This window comes from Neoarius graeffei, chromosome 14 (genome assembly GCF_027579695.1).
Source record: "Neoarius graeffei isolate fNeoGra1 chromosome 14, fNeoGra1.pri, whole genome shotgun sequence".
Classification (NCBI taxonomy): domain Eukaryota; kingdom Metazoa; phylum Chordata; class Actinopteri; order Siluriformes; family Ariidae; genus Neoarius; species Neoarius graeffei.
Window position 1 is genome coordinate 25181037 of NC_083582.1, and position 18336 is coordinate 25199372.

General features: G+C 49.0%; 1 protein-coding gene across 4 annotated transcripts in view; it reads right to left on the minus strand.

The window, feature by feature from the left end:
* Window positions 1–11005: 11005 nt before the first annotated feature.
* Window positions 11006–18336, minus strand: part of lmf1 (lipase maturation factor 1) — a 136908-nt gene continuing 129577 nt past the window's right edge. For all 4 annotated transcript variants that reach the window (XM_060939469.1, XM_060939468.1, XM_060939471.1 and 1 more), the window contains one exon: window positions 11006–11494. In XM_060939469.1, the coding sequence (XP_060795452.1) occupies window positions 11320–11494 (175 nt within the window). In that variant the 3' untranslated portion in view covers window positions 11006–11319. The remainder of the gene's footprint in view (window positions 11495–18336) is intronic.

Genomic DNA, 18336 nt, shown 5'->3' on the forward strand with positions numbered 1-18336 from the left:
ATCACTTCACCTGAGAGCAATTAACCTGTGTTTGTGTGTCTTCCCAGCAACCACGCCCTATATAAGGAGAGAGAGAGCAGAGGAAGTGAGCTCTCTCCCGCACCAGACGACTTGTGTGTGTGTGTGTGTGTCTGGGTGACAGAGTGTGTTTGACTGAAAAGTGAAACAATAAATAGTTTTTGGAACTCAGTTCTGTCCTGCCGTACTTCTGTGCTCCACCCACCTGCTCTGACCGCTACAGTGGTGCCAAAACCCGGGAACTGGAGCACAGCAGCCTCACAGCCCCCATGGAGTCCTCCCCGTTTGCTGAACTAGTCCACGCCCTTGCCACGGCCCAGCAAAGCCAGCACCAGGCGCTACTCACCCTCCGAAAGGAGCAAGAAGAGCGGTTCGAGGCCCTGGTGTTGGCCCAACAAGAAGATCGACAGGCGTTCCGGCACCTCCTCGCGTCGGCGGGGTCCACCAGCGCTCCTACTGCGGGCCCGTCTCCCCTCACTGTCACCAAGATGGGCCCGCAGGATGACCCCGAGGCGTTCATCACGCTCTTTGAGCAAGTCGCCGAAGCCTCGGGGTGGCCGATGGAGCAGCGCGCGGCGCGCCTCCTCCCCCTGCTCATGGGAGAAGCACAGCTGGCCGCGCTACAGCTCCCCGCCGACCGCCGGCTGGCCTACGCGGACCTCCGCCGGGCCGTCCTCCAGCGCGTGGGGCGCACTCCAGAACAGCAGCGCCAGCGCTTCCACGCGCCGCGCTTGGAGAAAGTCGGCCAGCCGTTCGCGTTTGGCCAGCAGCTACGGGACGCCTGCTGGCGGTGGCTGAGGGCCAACAACCGCGACGCCGAAGGAATCCTCGACCAGGTGGCACTGGAACAGTTCGTCGCTCGCTTGCCAGCAGGAACTGCGGAGTGGGTCCGGTGCCACCGCCCGGCGTCGCTGGATCAGGCAGTCGAGCTGGCGGAGGACCATTTGGCGGCTGTCCCAGCGGCAGGACGGCAGAGGACATCTTCTCTTCTCTCCTCTTCTCTCTCCCCCTCCTCCTGTGTCCCGTCCTCGCCCCATTCCCCCACCGCGGAGACGGGGGCCGGCCCCACCCCAGCCGGCCCGCCGCACCCGCAGTGCCCTCCCGTTTCTCCCTTCTGTGTCTGTCTCTCCCCCACCTCAGGTGAGTGAACCCCAGATCACCGGTGCAGAGGGAAAGCCCGGGCCGGTTGGCTGGCGTTGCGGGGAGCCAGGCCACCTTCAACAGCAGGGCGCGACAATGGAAGTGGGCGCGGTGGTTCGGATCCCTGATGCGCCAGAGGCCGCCCTCGATCGGGCCGGAGCGTATCGCATACCGGTGAGTATCCAAGGGGCTACATATCAGGCGTTGGTGGATTCTGGTTGTAATCAGACCTCAATTCGCCAAAGCCTGGTTCAAAACGAGGCATTGGGGGGAGCACAAGGGGTGAGGGTGTTGTGTGTGCACGGGGATGTTCACCGCTACCCTTTGGTGCTGGTCCACATTATTTTCAGAGGGGAAAAATTTATAGTGAAGACGGCGGTTAATCCTCGCCTTACCCACTCTTTAATTTTGGGGACTGATTGGCCGGGATTTCGGGGTTTAATGACACGCCTAGTAGAGAGTGGGTCCTGCCATTTGACAGGGGGAGGTCCCGGTGTCGCTTTGGCGGGAGCAGCTGTCACAGAGCCGTCTACGTCATCTCCGCATCAGAGTGAGGAGCCGCCGGCCCCTCCTCTCTCTATTGGGGAATCCCTCGCGGATTTCCCATTAGAGCAGTCGCGAGACGAGACTCTGCGGCATGCGTTTGACCAAGTGAGAGTAATCGATGGTCAAACGCTCCCGCCGAACGCCACCCCGTCCTTCCCCTACTTCGCGATTATGAAGGATAGATTATACCAAGTGACGCAGGACACTCAAACTAAAGAGCGAGTCACGCAGCTTTTGATTCCAAAGAGCCGCCGGGAATTGGTATTCCAGGCGGCTCACTTTAATCCCATGGCTGGACACTTAGGGCAGGATAAAACACTAGCCCGAATAATGGCCCGATTCTATTGGCCGGGGATTCGCGGCGATGTTCGTAGGTGGTGTACGGCATGCCACGAATGCCAGTTAGTAAATCTAGCGGCCATTCCAAAAGCGCCTTTGCGCCCTCTACCGTTAATCGAGACCCCGTTTGAGAGAATTGGGATGGATCTCGTCGTGCCATTAGATCGGTCAGCACGAGGGTACCGCTTTATATTAGTTCTGGTGGACTATGCAACGCGATACCTGGAAGCAGTGCCTCTGCGCAATATCTCAGCACGCAGTATTGCAGAGGCACTCTTCCGTGTCATCTCCCGAGTTGGAATCCCGAAAGAGATTCTGACTGACCAAGGCACTACGTTTATGTCACGAACACTGCGTGAACTGTATGGGTTATTGGGGATTAAGCCGATCCGCACCAGCGTATATCACCCACAAACGGACGGTTTAGTGGAACGGTTCAACCGCACCCTCAAAAATATTATTAAGAAATTCGTAAGTGAGGACGCACGTAATTGGGATAAGTGGCTCGAACCCTTGCTGTTCTCAGTGCGAGAGGTCCCCCAAGCCTCCACGGGGTTCTCCCCGTTCGAATTATTATATGGGCGTAAGCCGCGCGGCATCCTGGATGTGCTGCGGGAAAATTGGGAGGAGGGACCTTCGCAAAGTAAAAACGAAATTCAGTACGTTATGGACCTGCGCGCAAAACTCCACACGCTCACCCACCTAACTCAGGAGAATTTGCGGCAGGCCCAGTAACGGCAAACCCGCCTGTACAACAAGGGCACGCGCCTTAGAGAGTTCACACCGGGAGATAAAGTACTCGTACTGTTGCCCACGTCGAGCTCCAAATTGATCGCCAAGTGGCAAGGGCCCTTTGAGGTCACACAGCGAGTCGGGGACGTCGACTATGAGGTGAGGCGAACAGACAGGGGTGGGGCGCTACAGATCTACCACCTCAATCTGCTGAAACTCTGGAATGAGGAGGTCCCCGTGGCGTTGGTGTCGGTAGTTCCGGAGAAGGCGGAGCTGGGGCCGGAGGTTCAAAAAGGGACACTGGCATCACGTACCTCTCCGGTCCCCTGTGGAGACCACCTCTCCCCGACCCAACTCACAGAGGTCGCCCAGTTGCAGGCCGAGTTTTCGGATGTGTTCTCGCCCCTGCCCGGTCGCACTAACCTCATAGAACACCACATAGAGACGCCCCCGGGGGTGGTAGTGCGTAGCCGCCCTTACATGCTACCCGAACACAAAAAAAAGGTGGTTCGGGAAGAACTTCAGGCCATGCTCGAAATGGGCATCGTCGAGGAGTCCCACAGTGACTGGAGCAGCCCGGTGGTCTTGGTTCCCAAGGCCGACGGCTCGGTCCGGTTCTGTGTGGACTATAGAAAAGTCAACGCGGTGTCTAAATTTGACGCGTACCCAATGCCTCGTATTGATGAGCTGCTCGATCGACTAGGCACGGCTCGCTTTTACTCGACACTGGATTTGACGAAGGGATATTGGCAGATCCCCTTGACTCCATTATCCCGGGAGAAAACGGCCTTTTCCACACCGTTCGGCTTACACCAATTCGTCACACTTCCGTTTGGGCTGTTTGGGGCACCCGCTACGTTTCAGCGGCTGATGGACAGGGTCCTCCGGCCCCACGCCACCTATGCGGCCGCATATTTAGATGATATTATCATTTATAGTAATGACTGGCAGCGGCACCTGCAACACCTGAGGGCCGTCCTTAGGTCGCTGAGGCGGGCGGGACTCACTGCCAACCCAAAGAAGTGTGCAATTGGGCGGGTGGAAGTACGGTATCTCGGCTTCCACTTGGGCAACGGGCAGGTGCATCCCCAAATTAATAAGACAGCAGCGATTGCGGCCTGCCCGAGGCCCAAGACCAAAAAGGGGGTGAGACAGTTCCTGGGGCTGGCTGGCTACTATCGTAGGTTTATACCTAATTATTCGGACGTCACCAGCCCGCTGACTGACCTCACTAAAAAGGGGGCGCCAGACCCGGTCCAGTGGACGGAGCAGTGTCAGCGGGCTTTCTCTGAGGTAAAGGCTGCACTGTGTGGGGGGCCACTTTTACACTCCCCTGACTTCTCTCTCCCTTTTACGTTACAGACGGATGCGTCGGACAGAGGGCTGGGGGCCGTTTTGTCCCAGCAGGTGGAGGGGGAGGACCGCCCGGTCCTGTACATTAGTCGGAAGCTGTCAGTGCGTGAGGGGCGCTACAGCACGATTGAGAAGGAGTGCCTGGCGATCAAGTGGGCGGTCCTCGCCCTCCGTTACTACCTGCTGGGGCGCCCTTTCACCTTCTGTTCGGACCATGCGCCCCTCCAGTGGCTCCACCGCATGAAGGATGCCAACGCGCGGATCACCCGTTGGTATCTGGCACTCCAACCCTTCAACTTCAAGGTGGTCCACAGGCCAGGGGCGCAGATGGTCGTGGCGGACTTCCTCTCCCGTCAAGGGGGGGGGGAGTCGGCTGCAGGCCGGACGGGCGCCCGGCCTGAGTCGGGCGGTGGGGGTATGTGGCAGCGGGGGCGTGGTCAAGCGCCGGTCTGTGACAGGAGGGCGGAGTCAGGGAAGGTAAGTGGCAGAATCACTTCACCTGAGAGCAATTAACCTGTGTTTGTGTGTCTTCCCAGCAATCACGCCCTATATAAGGAGAGAGAGAGCAGAGGAAGTGAGCTCTCTCCCGCACCAGACGACTTGTGTGTGTGTCTGGGTGACAGAGTGTGTTTGACTGAAAAGTGAAACAATAAATAGTTTTTGGAACTCAGTTCTGTCCTGCCGTACTTCTGTGCTCCACCCACCTGCTCTGACCGCTACAGAGGCATTGGGTACGCGTCGAATTTAGACACCGCGTTGACTTTTCTATAGTTCACACAGAACCGGACCGACCCGTCGGCCTTGGGGACCAAGACCACCGGGCTGCTCCAGTCACTGTGGGACTCCTCGACGATGCCCATTTCGAGCATGGTCTGAAGTTCTTCCCGAACCACCTTTTTTGTGTGTTCGGGTAGCCTGTAAGGGCGGCTACGCACTACCACCGTCTCTATGTGGTGCTCTATGAGGTTAGTGCGACCGGGCAAGGGCGAGAACACATCCGAAAACTCGGCCTGCAACTGGGCGACCTCCGTGAGTTGGGTCGGGGAGAGGTGGTCTCCACAGGGGACCGGAGAGGTACGTGATGCCAATGTCCCTTTTTGAACCTCCGGCCCCAGCTCCACCTTCTCCGGAACTACCGACACCAACGCCACGGGGACCTCCTCGTTCCAGAGTTTAAGCAGATTGAGGTGGTAAATCTGTAGCGCCCCACCCCTGTCCGTTCGCCTCACCTCATAGTCAACGTCCCCGACTCGCTGTGTGACCTCAAAGGGTCCTTGCCACTTGGCGATCAATTTGGAGCTCGACGTGGGCAACAGTACAAGTACCTTATCTCCCGGAGTGAACTCTCTAAGGCGCGTACCCTTGTTGTACAGGCGGGCTTGCCGTTCCTGGGCCTGCTGCAAATTCTCCTGAGTTAGGTGGGTGAGAGGATGGAGTTTTGCACGCAGGTCCATAACGTATTGGATTTCGTTTTTGCTTTGTGAAGGTCCCTCCTCCCAATTTTCCCGCAGCATGTCTAGGATGCCGCGCGGCTTACGCCCATATAACAATTCGAACGGGGAGAACCCCGTGGAGGCTTGGGGGACCTCTCGCACTGAGAACAGCAAGGGTTCGAGCCACTTATCCCAATTACGTGCATCCTCACTTACGAATTTTTTAATAATATTCTTGAGGGTGCGGTTGAACCGTTCTACTAAACCGTCCGTTTGTGGGTGATACACACTGGTGCGGATCGGCTTAATCCCCAATAACCCATACAGTTCGCGCAGTGTCCGTGACATAAACGTAGTGCCTTGATCAGTCAGACTCTCTTTCGGGATTCCAACTCGGGAGATGACGCAGAAGAGTGCCTCCGCAATACTGCGTGCAGAGATATTGCGCAGAGGCACTGCTTCCGGGTATCGCGTTGCATAGTCCACCAAGACTAATATAAAGCGGTACCCTCGTGCTGACCGATCTAATGGCCCGACGAGATCCATCCCAATTCTTTCGAACGGGGTCTCGATTAGAGGTAGAGGGCGCAAAGGCGCTTTTGGAATGGCCGCTGGATTTACTAATTGGCATTCGCGGCACGCCGTACACCACCTACGGACATCGCCGCAAATCCCCGGCCAATAGAATCGGGCCATTATTCGGGCTAGTGTCTTATCCTGCCCTAGGTGTCCAGCCATGGGATTAAAGTGAGCCGCCTGGAATACCAATTCCCGGCGGCTCTTTGGAATCAAAAGCTGCGTGACTCGCTCTTTCGTCTGAGTGTCCTGCGTCACTCGGTATAATCTATCCTTCATAATAGAGAAATAGGGGAAGGACGGGGTGGCGTTCGGCTGGAGCGTTTGTCCATCGATTACTCTCACTTGGTCAAACGCATGCCGCAGAGTCTCGTCTCGCGATTGTTCTAATGGGAAATCCGCGAGGGATTCCCCAACAGAAAGAGGAGGAGCCGGCGGCTCCTCACTCTGTCGCGGAGATGACGTAGACGGCTCTGTGACAGCAGCTCCAGCCAAAGCGACACCGGGACCTCCCCCTGTCAAATGGCAGGACCCACTCTTTACTAGGCGCGTCATTAAACCCCGAAATCCCGGCCAATCAGTCCCCAAAATTAAAGAGTGGGTAAGGCGAGGATTAACCGCCACCTTCACTATAAATTTTTCCCCTCTGAAAAATATGTGGACCGACACCAAAGGGTAGCTGTGAACATCCCCGTGCACACACAACACCTTCACCCCCTGTGCTCCCCCCAATGCCTCATCTTGAACCAGGCTTTGGCGGATCGAGGTCTGATTGCAACCAGAATCCACCAACGCCTGATATGTAGCCCCTTCGACACTCACCGGTATGCGATACGCTCTGGCCTGATCGAGGGCAGCCTCTGGCGCGTTGCGGATCCGTACCACCGCGCCCACCTCCATTGCTGCACACTGTTGTTGCAGGTGGCCCGGCTCCCCGCAGCGCCAGCAAACCGGCCCGGGCTTTCCCTCTGCACCGGTGCTCTGGGGCTCACTCACCTGAGGGGGGGGAGAGACAGACACAGAAGGGAGAAACGGGAGGGCACCACGGGTGCAGCGGGCCAGCTGGGGTGGAGCCGGCCCCCGTCTCCGTGGTGGGGGAATGGGGCGAGGACGGGACACAGAAGGGAGGAGAGAAAGAGAGAGAGAAGAGGAGAGAAGAGAAGACATCGTCGGCTGTCCTGCCGCCGGAACAGCCGCCAAATGATCCTCCGCCAGTCCTACTGCCTGATCCAGCGACGCCGGGCGGTGGCACTGGACCCACTCCGCGGTTCCAGCTGGTAAGCAGGCGATGAACTGCTCCAGCACCACCTGATCGATGATTCCCTCGGCGTCGCGATCGTCGGCCCTCAGCCACCGCCAGCAGGCGTCCCGGAGCTGCTGGCCGAACGCGAACGGCCGGCCGACTTCCTCCAATTGCAGTGCGCGGAAGCGCTGGCGCTGTTGTTCTGGTGTGCGCCCCACGCGCTGGAGGATGGCCCGACGGAGATCCGCGTAGGCCAGCCGGCAGTTGGCGGGGAGCTGTAGCGTGGCCAGCTGCGCCTCTCCTGTCAGGAGGGGGAGGAGGCGCGCCGCGCGCTGCTCCATCGGCCACCCTGAGGCTTCGGCGACCTGTTCAAACAATGTGAGGAACGCCTTGGGGTCGTCCTGCGGGCCCATCTTGGTCACGGTGAGGGGAGACGGGCCCGCGGCCGGGGCGCTGGTGGACCCCACCGACGCGAGGAGATGCCGGAACGCCTCGCGATCTTCCTGCTGGGCCAGCACCAGGGCTTCGAAGCGCCGCTCTTGTTCCTTTCGGAGCGTGACGAGCGCCTGGTGCTGGCTTTGCTGAGCAGTGGCGTGGGCGTGGACCAGGTCGGCGAACGGGGAGGATTCCATGGGGCTGCTGGGTTGGTGCTCCACCTTCTCCCGGGTTTCGGCACCACTGTAGAATGTCCCTTAGGTGTAGGTGGAGCACAGAGGACGGCAGGACAAAGCTTCAGGTAAGTAACAGGCTTTATTGCCAGACTTTTCAGTTTAACAATATTTCCGTGAAACACACACACACGCTGTGTTCTCGTCCCGGGAAGAGCTTCCCTCTGCTCTCCCTCTGTCTCCTTAAATAGGGTGCAGTTACTGGGAAGACACACAAACACAGGTTAATTACCGTCAGGTGTAGTGATTCTGCCACTCACCTTCCCTGGCTCCGCCCTCCTGTCACAGACCAGTGCTTGACCACGCCCCCGCTGCCACAGTTGGGTTTTTTTTTTTGCATTACACAACTTTTTCAGTCTTTTGCTGCTCCTGTCCCAACTTTTCTGAAAGGTATTGCTGACATTAAATTTAAAAATGAGCATATTTTTTCAAAAATCAATAAAATTTCAGTTTCAACATTTGATATGTTGTCTTCATACTATTTTCAATGAAATATAGGCTTTCCATGATTTGCAAATCTTCACATTCTTTTTTTTTTATTTATGTTCAACAGTGTCCCAACTTTTTTGGAACTGGGGTTTATATATTCTAGCCACATTCACTGGATATGAGCAATTGCGTGCTCTGCTTGGCTACTCTACTGCTAGGTTATCAGCTCATATACCGTGAGTAGGGAAAAACAACATGGTGGAGTGTTTTGCTGAATCAACCAAGGACGAAATCATTTGTTTACATTCTAAGTGGAAATTATTTTCTCGGACGTTTTGTATAAAGTTTTTATTTATCAAATTTGCAAAAAATAAAAATGCTCTGTTTCTCAAAATCCAGTGAATGTGGATAGAATAAAACAATTATTCCACTCAATCTCATCATACATGGATTATAGCCAATTTGGCGCCATGGACCTCATCGGCTACCAGCTCATGTATGACTCTATTTTGTGAAATAACTGATGTATAGGATATTACACAGATGCACGAAGATATGAAGTTTATCTTCGAATGGTGAACATATTTCACGAGTCAGCAAAGTGAGTGATATTTTTCAATACAAGAAGATAAACTTCATATCTTTGTACCATTGTGTAATGTTCTTTATATTATATTGACACATCCACAAAAAATTATTTAAAAAATTACAAAAAAATTATTGTAATAAACTTAACCATTAAATAACAATTGCATGAGTGGCTATTTTTATAATTCATACACTTGATTGAAAAATATTATAAATGGGCTTATTATTACAGTCATGCATGTTAACACTTTCCAAAATAAATGTAACAAGTAATGTACAGAAATATAAGCATGAAAAAGTCCACTTACAAATTACACTCAAATGTATCTTAAAATATGCCTAAATTTCAGGGTATTAAAATGTCTTTTTAAAAAATGCTTTCAGTGCATTGCTACAATGCTAATTTTGAGTATACATTTTAAAATATACAAAAAATATATTTATCAAAAGAGTTCAAATAAGTGCACTTTTGTTATTACACATAACTTTCACTTAAAGTATATTTTTCTATAATATATTTATAGAAAGTGTACTTTAGTACAATTATTTTTGTGTTAAAAGTGTAATAACACATGATGTTAGTATACTTTTCATATATTGCTAAGTAGCACATTTCTTTATTCGTATATTTGCAGTGTACTGTTGAAAATGTGAACATATTTGAAATACAATAAAGTATATTTATTTTTCACCAGGCTGACCAGAGACATGGGCTGAGCCCAGCTGCTGCTGCTGTCTGTGAGTGTCAGTGAGTGAGTGCACCTGCAGCAGCAGGCCAGGGGGAGGTGGATCGGACAGTGAGTGACGGACAGTCAAATTTGGATCTGCATTTGAACGCATCACTGAAGGTTAACCTCTCCTCTCTTCAAAGATTACATAAAGACAGAGTCATCTATATCCTCCACCCTATATACCAACTATATACCAAGTTTCAAAATATTATTTGTCACATTTTTCAAGTTCTGCTGCAGGAAACCAACCCTACCTCTTTACACTGACCTCAGTAGCCCATGGCATAAACCCACCGGACCTTTGGTCCAGGTGAGCTAAAAATTAAAATTTCTCAAATTTCTTAATACCAAAAGACACATATGCATTACTTAATTAACACAAATACCAACTTTCAAGACAATACCGCTAATAGTTTTCAAGTTCTGCTCAAGAAACAAAACCTATCCCTAAAACTAACCTGAGAGACAAAGTCTGAAATTGTTTCCATGGAAACATGAAAAATTAAAATTTCTCAAATTTCTTAGCATGAAAAGGTACATCACCTTGTTAATATGTACCGTATACCAAGTTTCAAATCCATATCGTGAATAGTTTTGGATATATGCTCCGGAAACGAACATCATTCTTAGAAACTAAGTCAAAATCTATTTTTTATGAAAAAATTTGAAAAATACTTTAAAAAAAAAAAAATCCAAAATAGCAAAAGGCACCAGTTCACATGCTGCTTGATATGTATACAAAGTTTCATGAAGATATCTTCAGTAGTTTTAAAGATATGGGCCGGAAACGAAAATGTGACCGGATGGAGCCCGTTTCTATATCCCCCGCCAAAATTTGTTTGGGCAGGGTATAAAAAGGAAGTTTAGTCAACACCAAACAGCAGATCAGGAGGCAACTAAACTAAAGACCCTCCGCTGTGACATCAGCCCCTTCATTTCCCCTAGGACAGACAGATATGGTGGCTACTAAGCCTGGATAATAACATCACTGAAAATTTACATATGATGGATTGTAGAAAATTAGTGCTATGCAATCGGTCTGGAAGAAACAGTGAAATGGGGCTTAGCATGTGGCATAATTCAGCATTGCTGTGAAAAAATGGGAATAGCACACTTATGGAAAATTTAAGGCACATATTCTGGACAGCTCTGATTCCTAGAATGCAACATGGATGCAGCTGTAAAGTGAATTCCCACCTTAATGCATCATTACAATTTGACAACAAATTTAATCATTTTCTGCACGTGTCAAAAATAAAAACATACAGAGAAAAGTTCACAAAGAAATGTGATTAAGGTATTGTAAAGAAATCATACATGATGTTACCACAGTATACAGTCATGGTATAATCATTCATTTAATTATTTATTTTGAAATGTTATTTTAAATGTTACATATATCACTTGCACTTAAATGTATTACAACAAATATATATTTCTAACATGTGCCAACACGGTTGCCAGAACTTTTGAAGCTGCTCATGACCTTGTGTATGATGACGACAGATGTCAGGGTGAACTCTTCAGTAGATGTCTGGTTGTGGCCAATTTCTTGACTGAAAGTACTTTCTGAGACCTTCCAAATTGACTGGGGGGAAGTAAGGCCCAATGCGCTTTCTGACCCACCATTTCCCCTTGGCTGCAGAAGCACTGCCAGGTTTGGTAAACTTGTATCTGAAGTGTTCTCCTCGTATCCACCTAAATGTATAAAAGAGCAGACATTTTAGTCTTTCTGAAAAAGTTAACAGCACAAGGAGGAACTCAATGTTTAAAGCTTTAGTTTGTAAGATTTTTGGTTAAAAATGATTGCTGACTGATGGAAGAAAGGTGCAAGTCATCCTGGAAACCCTGCGATTTTAATTAACAGTTAAAGTCTTTGACCCTGCTTTAGCCAGAGTTTTTTTTTTTTTCCAGCCTTAGAAAAAAGTCCATCTTCACAGACAGTCAATGCTCACTGAGATCAACCTCAGAGCTGCATCCAGCAGCCTGGAGCAGAGCTGGCTCTCCACTGTAAGTGACATGAGTGATTGCTTAGGGCCCAGCAGCTGCAGGAGATGTTCTCGGCTGAGATGGACAGCATAGGGCTGCAACATGTCTTTCAGTCTAATTAAAGGCATTAATTTTTAAGAATTCTGTTATTCTGCAGAAGTGGCATACTTGAGCCAATAAATTTATGTTTAAAAAATTTTTTTATTTTAACTACTTGGATCAGTTGCAACTGTTTTCCAAGCAAAGTACGTACAGTGTTTTTTAAAAATCATGTGTAACATTAAGTGTTTAAAATGGCAGATAAAAGCAGCTTCAACATGACACAGCCTACAAGTGCACAGGGAAGAGTTACAGTTGCTGAAACTACTGTTGACTCCAGTAGTAGTGAGGCAGCATACCAAAACAATTGTGCATTTTGTGATAAAAGCACCAAATTTGGCACACTTACCGTATAGAGAGACATAGTGCAAATAAAACTGGGTATTGAGATATTTTAAATTTTCATCATGGTGGCTGTAGCAGTCATTTTCCAAAATGGCTACCATGGTGACTCTTTTTTTTCTTACTGTGATGTCCACTCGAGACAGAATGTATGTAATGTATATGATCCATTATACTAAATGATTGATCTTAGACTGGCAGATAGAATGCTTGGACTGATTAAACATAATATTTTTATATTATAGACCAATTAGGCCATCTTTTTGGTGGAAAACACTGTTTTTCATTATTCTGAATATTATCTCTCTGAATCCAAAAATACACTACCAGACTGGATGCATGTAACTGGTTGTGCCACCTAGTGAATGGAATGTGATATTGCAACTGGTTTAGACAAGTTACGTGTAGGTTGCGTTTTACCCACATCTGAGGAGATATCAAGCACATGGTCACAGCTGAACCTCCCTAATATATGCATGTAAGGCACGGTGGTGTAAGTGGTTAGCATGGTTGCCTCACAGCAAGAAGGTTCTGGGTTCAAGCCCAGTGGCCGGCAGGGGTCTTTCTGTGTGGAGTTTGCATGTTCTCCCCGTGTCTGCGTGGGTTTCCTCCGGGTGCTCCGGTTTCCCCCACAGTCCAAAGACATGCAGTTAGGTTAATACGGGACGGCCTTGGGCTGAGGTGCCCTTGAGCGAGGCACCTAACTCCCAACTGCTCCCCGGGCGCTGTTAGCATGGCTCCCCGGGCGCTGTTAGCATGGCTGCCCACTGCTCTGGGTATGTGTGTGTGCTCATTGCGCACATGTGTGTGTTCACTGCTTCAGATGGGTTAAATGCAGAGAGGAATTTCACAAGTGTGTGATGAATAAAGTTGTGCTTCTTCTTTCTTCTTAAAAGACCGTGTTAATTTACATGTAGTTCTATATGTACATACACTATAGTCTACACTTTCTGGTTAGAACACTACTCTAGTGCATTATAATATGGTACTCACCTATTATAATATTTAGGTGGTGGTACATAATAATACTACCATCCACTTGGAACGCTCAGCAGTGGGTTGGAAGTAGCATTATTGGACTTAGTTATGTACCAATGCAGGGACATGGCTGAACTTGCAAGCAAGCACCCTGATGTAGCAAGGCAATTCAGAGCCAGCAGCTTCACTGTGCAGAAGACAAAGAAGATTTTCTCCTCCATCCCAACAGACCAGGACCACGAATAGAACACCTGCATCAAAGGAGATGGTGGAGCACTAGGTCTCACTGACAACACAAGCACACTGTGGTGATGGATGATATCTGGACCTGAAGTTGTCCGGTGCATCGAGGAGTTTGAAAAAAAGATCTCCAGAACTGGGGAAGACAAGAAGACACATGTCACCATGATCAAACACCAAGTGTGCAGGCTTCATTCACCAAGGATGTCCGCTCCCTTCTGACCGTGTTGGAAGACCTTGGTAACCCCTTTGAGGAAGAAAACAAGGACTTGATTGTCCTTGACTCAAAGGAAATCCCCGGGCGTTCTGCAATCGAGGTGATTCACAAGGTAAAGCAGATTGGCCAAAAGCAATTTGAAGCCTTCACTAGAGAATGCCTGCTGGAAAGAACAAAGCCAATAGATGATGTCATACAAAGAAACAAGCTGATAGTTTTCAGAGCCTCTGCCATGAAAAAAGTGACCAGAGGAAAGCAACAGCTCGTTTCTCTCAAGGAGGACATGGAATTCTTCTCAAGGTTGTACATCACATGCCAGACAAGAGATGGAAACCTCGATGAGTTTTTCTGGCATGAAAATCAAGAAAACCTCTCTTGCTTAGAAGACCTATCTCCTGCCTGATCTGAGGTGCTTGAAGCCAACTGCATTGTTCTTCATGGGGGAGCTATAGCCAAGAACTTTGCTGAGTACACCCAAGAGATTGTCATCCCCTACATGGCCACAAAGCTTCAAACTGAGTATTGCCTGGATCTGATCTGGGACCACTACATCAAGGATTCGCTGAAGGCCAGAGCACCAGAGAAGGGAGAGCAGTGCATACGCAGACGAGTTGTGACTGATGCTGCCATCCCAAAAAATTGATGGAACTTCCTTCAAGTAAACACCAACAAGACAGATCTGTTCAAATTCCTGTCAGAAACTCTCCTCACATGGTTTATCCAGGAAGACAAGCAGCTTGTCATCACTGAAGCTGAGGCAGTCCTCAGCAAGCTGGCACTGCTAGATCTGGCCTCACTTATGCTATACATCCATGAGGAAGCTGACACCCGCATGTTACTGCATGCAGTCCATGCATCCAGACATAGTCACTACAAGATACTGATCTGGACCGTTGATACTGATGCTGTGGTGCTGGTTGTGTCTGTGGCCCAAGGTCTTCTGCCTGAAGATGTACTGTGACTGGCATTTGTAACTGGTAAGAGCTTCAGATACTTGGAAGCCCATGAACTGGCAGTGGGTTTAGGACTGGAAAAGACACGTGCCCTACCGATGTTCCATGCACTGACTGGGTGCAACACTGTGGCTAGTTTTGTGGGGCATGGCAAGAAGACTGCCTGGGCAGTATGGGCTGTCCTGTCTGAGCTGACTACAGAACTACTGAAGCTGTCCTCTGTGCCAGTTGTCATACCAGACAGTGCCATTGACACAATTATTCAGTTTGTCATCTTGCTGTATGACAGGACCAGCACATGTACAGATGTCAACAAGGCACGAAAGAAACTGTTTGCACAAAAACACAATGTGCAGCTCATCCCACCTACAAAGGCAGCACTGGAGGAACACGGCAAGAGGGCTACCTACCAGGGTGGCCATGTATGGGGGCAGGCCCTACTGCCAGCACCAGTGCTGCCTTCACCAACCAATTAGGGTTGGAGGAGAAGCCCGGAGGGGACATATGAACTACACTGGATAAGACTCCCAGAGGCATCACACACCTGCTACAAGCTGCTGTCATGCAAGTGCAAGGTGGGTTGTAGGAAGCGCTGCAAATGCATTTCCAACCAGCATTTCCAACCAATGCATTTCCTCCACAAGGAAGCTTGTAGAGATCAGAAAGAACTGCAAAGAGCTCCATATTGCCAGCGAATCCTTAGGTTGACGAATGAAACTGAAGCTTTGTCTGCTCGACCGCATTCTGTGAACTTTGTGTCTCATAACAAAACCTCAATAGAGTTGGGGAATCTCCCTGCCCCTGCAGTTTCAGGGGACGAGAGAACAGAGTATCTCAGAAAACAGAGTGTCTCTTGCATGTGTAAACAAACTGAGGGATGATAGGTAAAGAAATATATTTAGCCTGCCTTGCAGAGGAAGAAATATATTTAGCCTGTCTTATAAAAGAGGTTAAAGTCAAAATAAGAATGCTTCCATTCCTTTTTTATAGACACTTGCTGATGTCATAAGGATGTTCTGTGGTTTATGATTTATTTTTGGCTTGGCTCATTAATTAAAAATGACCCTGTAAACCCCAGTAGGGTTTGGGTTGCCTTGGGGGTTAGGATGTTTAGAACTCAGGTTCTCCGCATTTTTAAAGGCATTATATAGAAGCTTTTTTGCTCTAGGATATAATGCTTAGTTACCCTGGGGTATACTGCTGCTAGAACTGCTCATTGTAGCTGTTATTTCATTTTTTAAAAACTTTGTTTCAGATTAATTTTGCTGTTTCCGATTAATTTTGTACTGAAAGAATTAATCTGATTGCTTGATGTACAACCCCAATTCCAAAAAAGTTGGGACGCTGTGTAAAACAAATAAAAACAGATTGGGAAGATTTGCAAATCATGGAAACCTCACTGAAAATAGTACAAAGACAACATATCAAATGTTAAAACTGAGAAATTTTATTGTGTTTTGAAAAATATATGCTCATTTTGAATTTGATGTCAGCAATACGTTTCAGAAAAGTTGGGACGGGGCAACCAAAGACTGAAAAAGTTGTGTAATGCCAAAAAACCCCCAATTTGGTTAATTGGCAACAGGTCAGTAACACAATTGGGTATAAAAAGAGCACCCCAGAGAAGCTGAGTCAGAAGTAAAGCTGGGGAGGGGTTCACCGCTATGTGAAAGACTGCGCGGACAAATAGTGCAATAATTTAAAAATAACGTTCCTCAATGTAAAACTGCAAAGAATTTGGGGATCACATCATCTGTGGTACATAATATCATTAAAAGATTCAGAGAAATCTATATGCAAGATACAAGGCTGAAAACTGACATTGGATGCCTGTGATATTCAGGCCCTCAGGCAACACTGTATTAAAAGCAGACATGTGCCAGTAGTGGAAATCAATGTATGGGCTCAAGAACACTTCAGAAAACCATCATCTATGAAAACAGCTCATTACTGCATCCACAAATGCAAGTTAAAACCATATATAAACAATATCCAGAAACACCGCCATCTTCTCTGGGCCTGAGCTCTTTTACGATGGACTGAGGCAAAGTGGAAAATTGCCCCGAGATCTGACGAATCAAAAAAAATAAATTCTTTTTAGAAATCAAGGACACCATGTCCTTCAGGCTAAAGAGGAGAGGGACCATCCGGCTTATCAGTGCACAGTTCAAAAGCCAGCATCTGTGATGGTATGAGGGTGCATTGGTGCACATGACATGGGTAGCTTGTATATCTGGAAAGCCATCATTAATGCTTAATGACGTATACATGTTTCAGAGCAAAATGCTGTCATCTAGATAAAATCTTTTTCAGGGATGACCCTCCTTTTTTCAGCAAGACATTGCCAAAACGCTTTCTGTACATATTAAAACTGCATGGCTCCGTAGTAAAAGAGTCCGGATGCTAAACTGGCCTGCCTGTAGTCCAGACCTGTCTTTCATTTAAAACATTTGGCGCATTATGAAGCACAAAATACAACAAAGGAAACCCTGAACTGTTGAGCAACTGAAATTGTACATCAGGCAAGAATGGGACAACCCTTCTCTTTCAAAACTACAGCAATTGACCTCCTCAGATCCCAAACATTTACAGAGTGTTGTTAAAAGTAGAGGTAATGCAACACAATGGTAAACATGCCCTTGTCCCAAATTTTCTGAAATGTGTTGCTGACATCAAATTCATAATGAGCATATATTTTTAAAAAAATTTATCAGTTTCAACATTTGATATGTTGTCTTTGTATTATTGTCAATGAAATACAGGGTTTCCCGTCTCGTCTCGTCTCGTCTTCTTCCGCTTTATCCGGGACCGGGTCGCGGAGGCAGCAGTCTAAGCAGGGAAGCCCAAACTTCCCTTTCCCCAGACACCTCGGCCAGCTCCTCGGGAAGAACACCGAGGCGTTCCCAGGCCAGCCGAGAGACATAGTCCCTCCAGCGTGTCCTGGGTCTTCCCCGGGGCCTCCTCCCGGGGGGACATGCCTGGAACACCTCCCCAGGGAGGCGTCCAGGAGGCATCCGAAAAAGATGCCCGAGCCACCTCAGCTGATTCCTCTCGATGTGGAGCAGCAGCGGCTCTACTCCGAGCTCCTCCCGAGTGACTGTGCTTCTCACCCTATCTCTAAGGGAGCGCCCAGCCACCCTGCGAAGGAAACTCATTTCGGCCGCTTGTATCCGCGATCTTGTCCTTTCGGTCATTACCCAAAGCTCATGACCATAGGTGAGAGTCGGAACGTAGATCGACCGGTAAATTGAGAGCTTCGCCTTTTGGCTCAGCTCCTTCTTCACCACAACGGACCGGTAAAGCGACCGCATCACTGCGGAGGCTGCACCGATCCGCCTGTCGATCTCACGCTCCATCCTTCCCTCACTCGTGAACAAGATCCCGAGATACTTAAACTCCTCCACTTGAGGCAGAACTTCTCCACCAACCTGGAGAGGGCAAGCCACCCTTTTCCGGTCGAGAACCATGGCCTCGGACTTGGAGGTGCTGATTCTCATCCCAGCCGCTTCACACTCGACTGCAAACCGCCCCAGTGCATGCTGAAGGTCCTGGTTTGAAGAAGCCAACAGGACAACATCATCCGCAAAAAGCAGAGATGAAATCCTGTGGTTCCCAAACAGGATTCCTTCTGGCCCCTGGCTGCGCCTAGAAATTCTGTCCATAAAAATTATGAACAGAACCGGTGACAAAGGGCAGCCCTGCCGGAGTCCAACATGCACTGG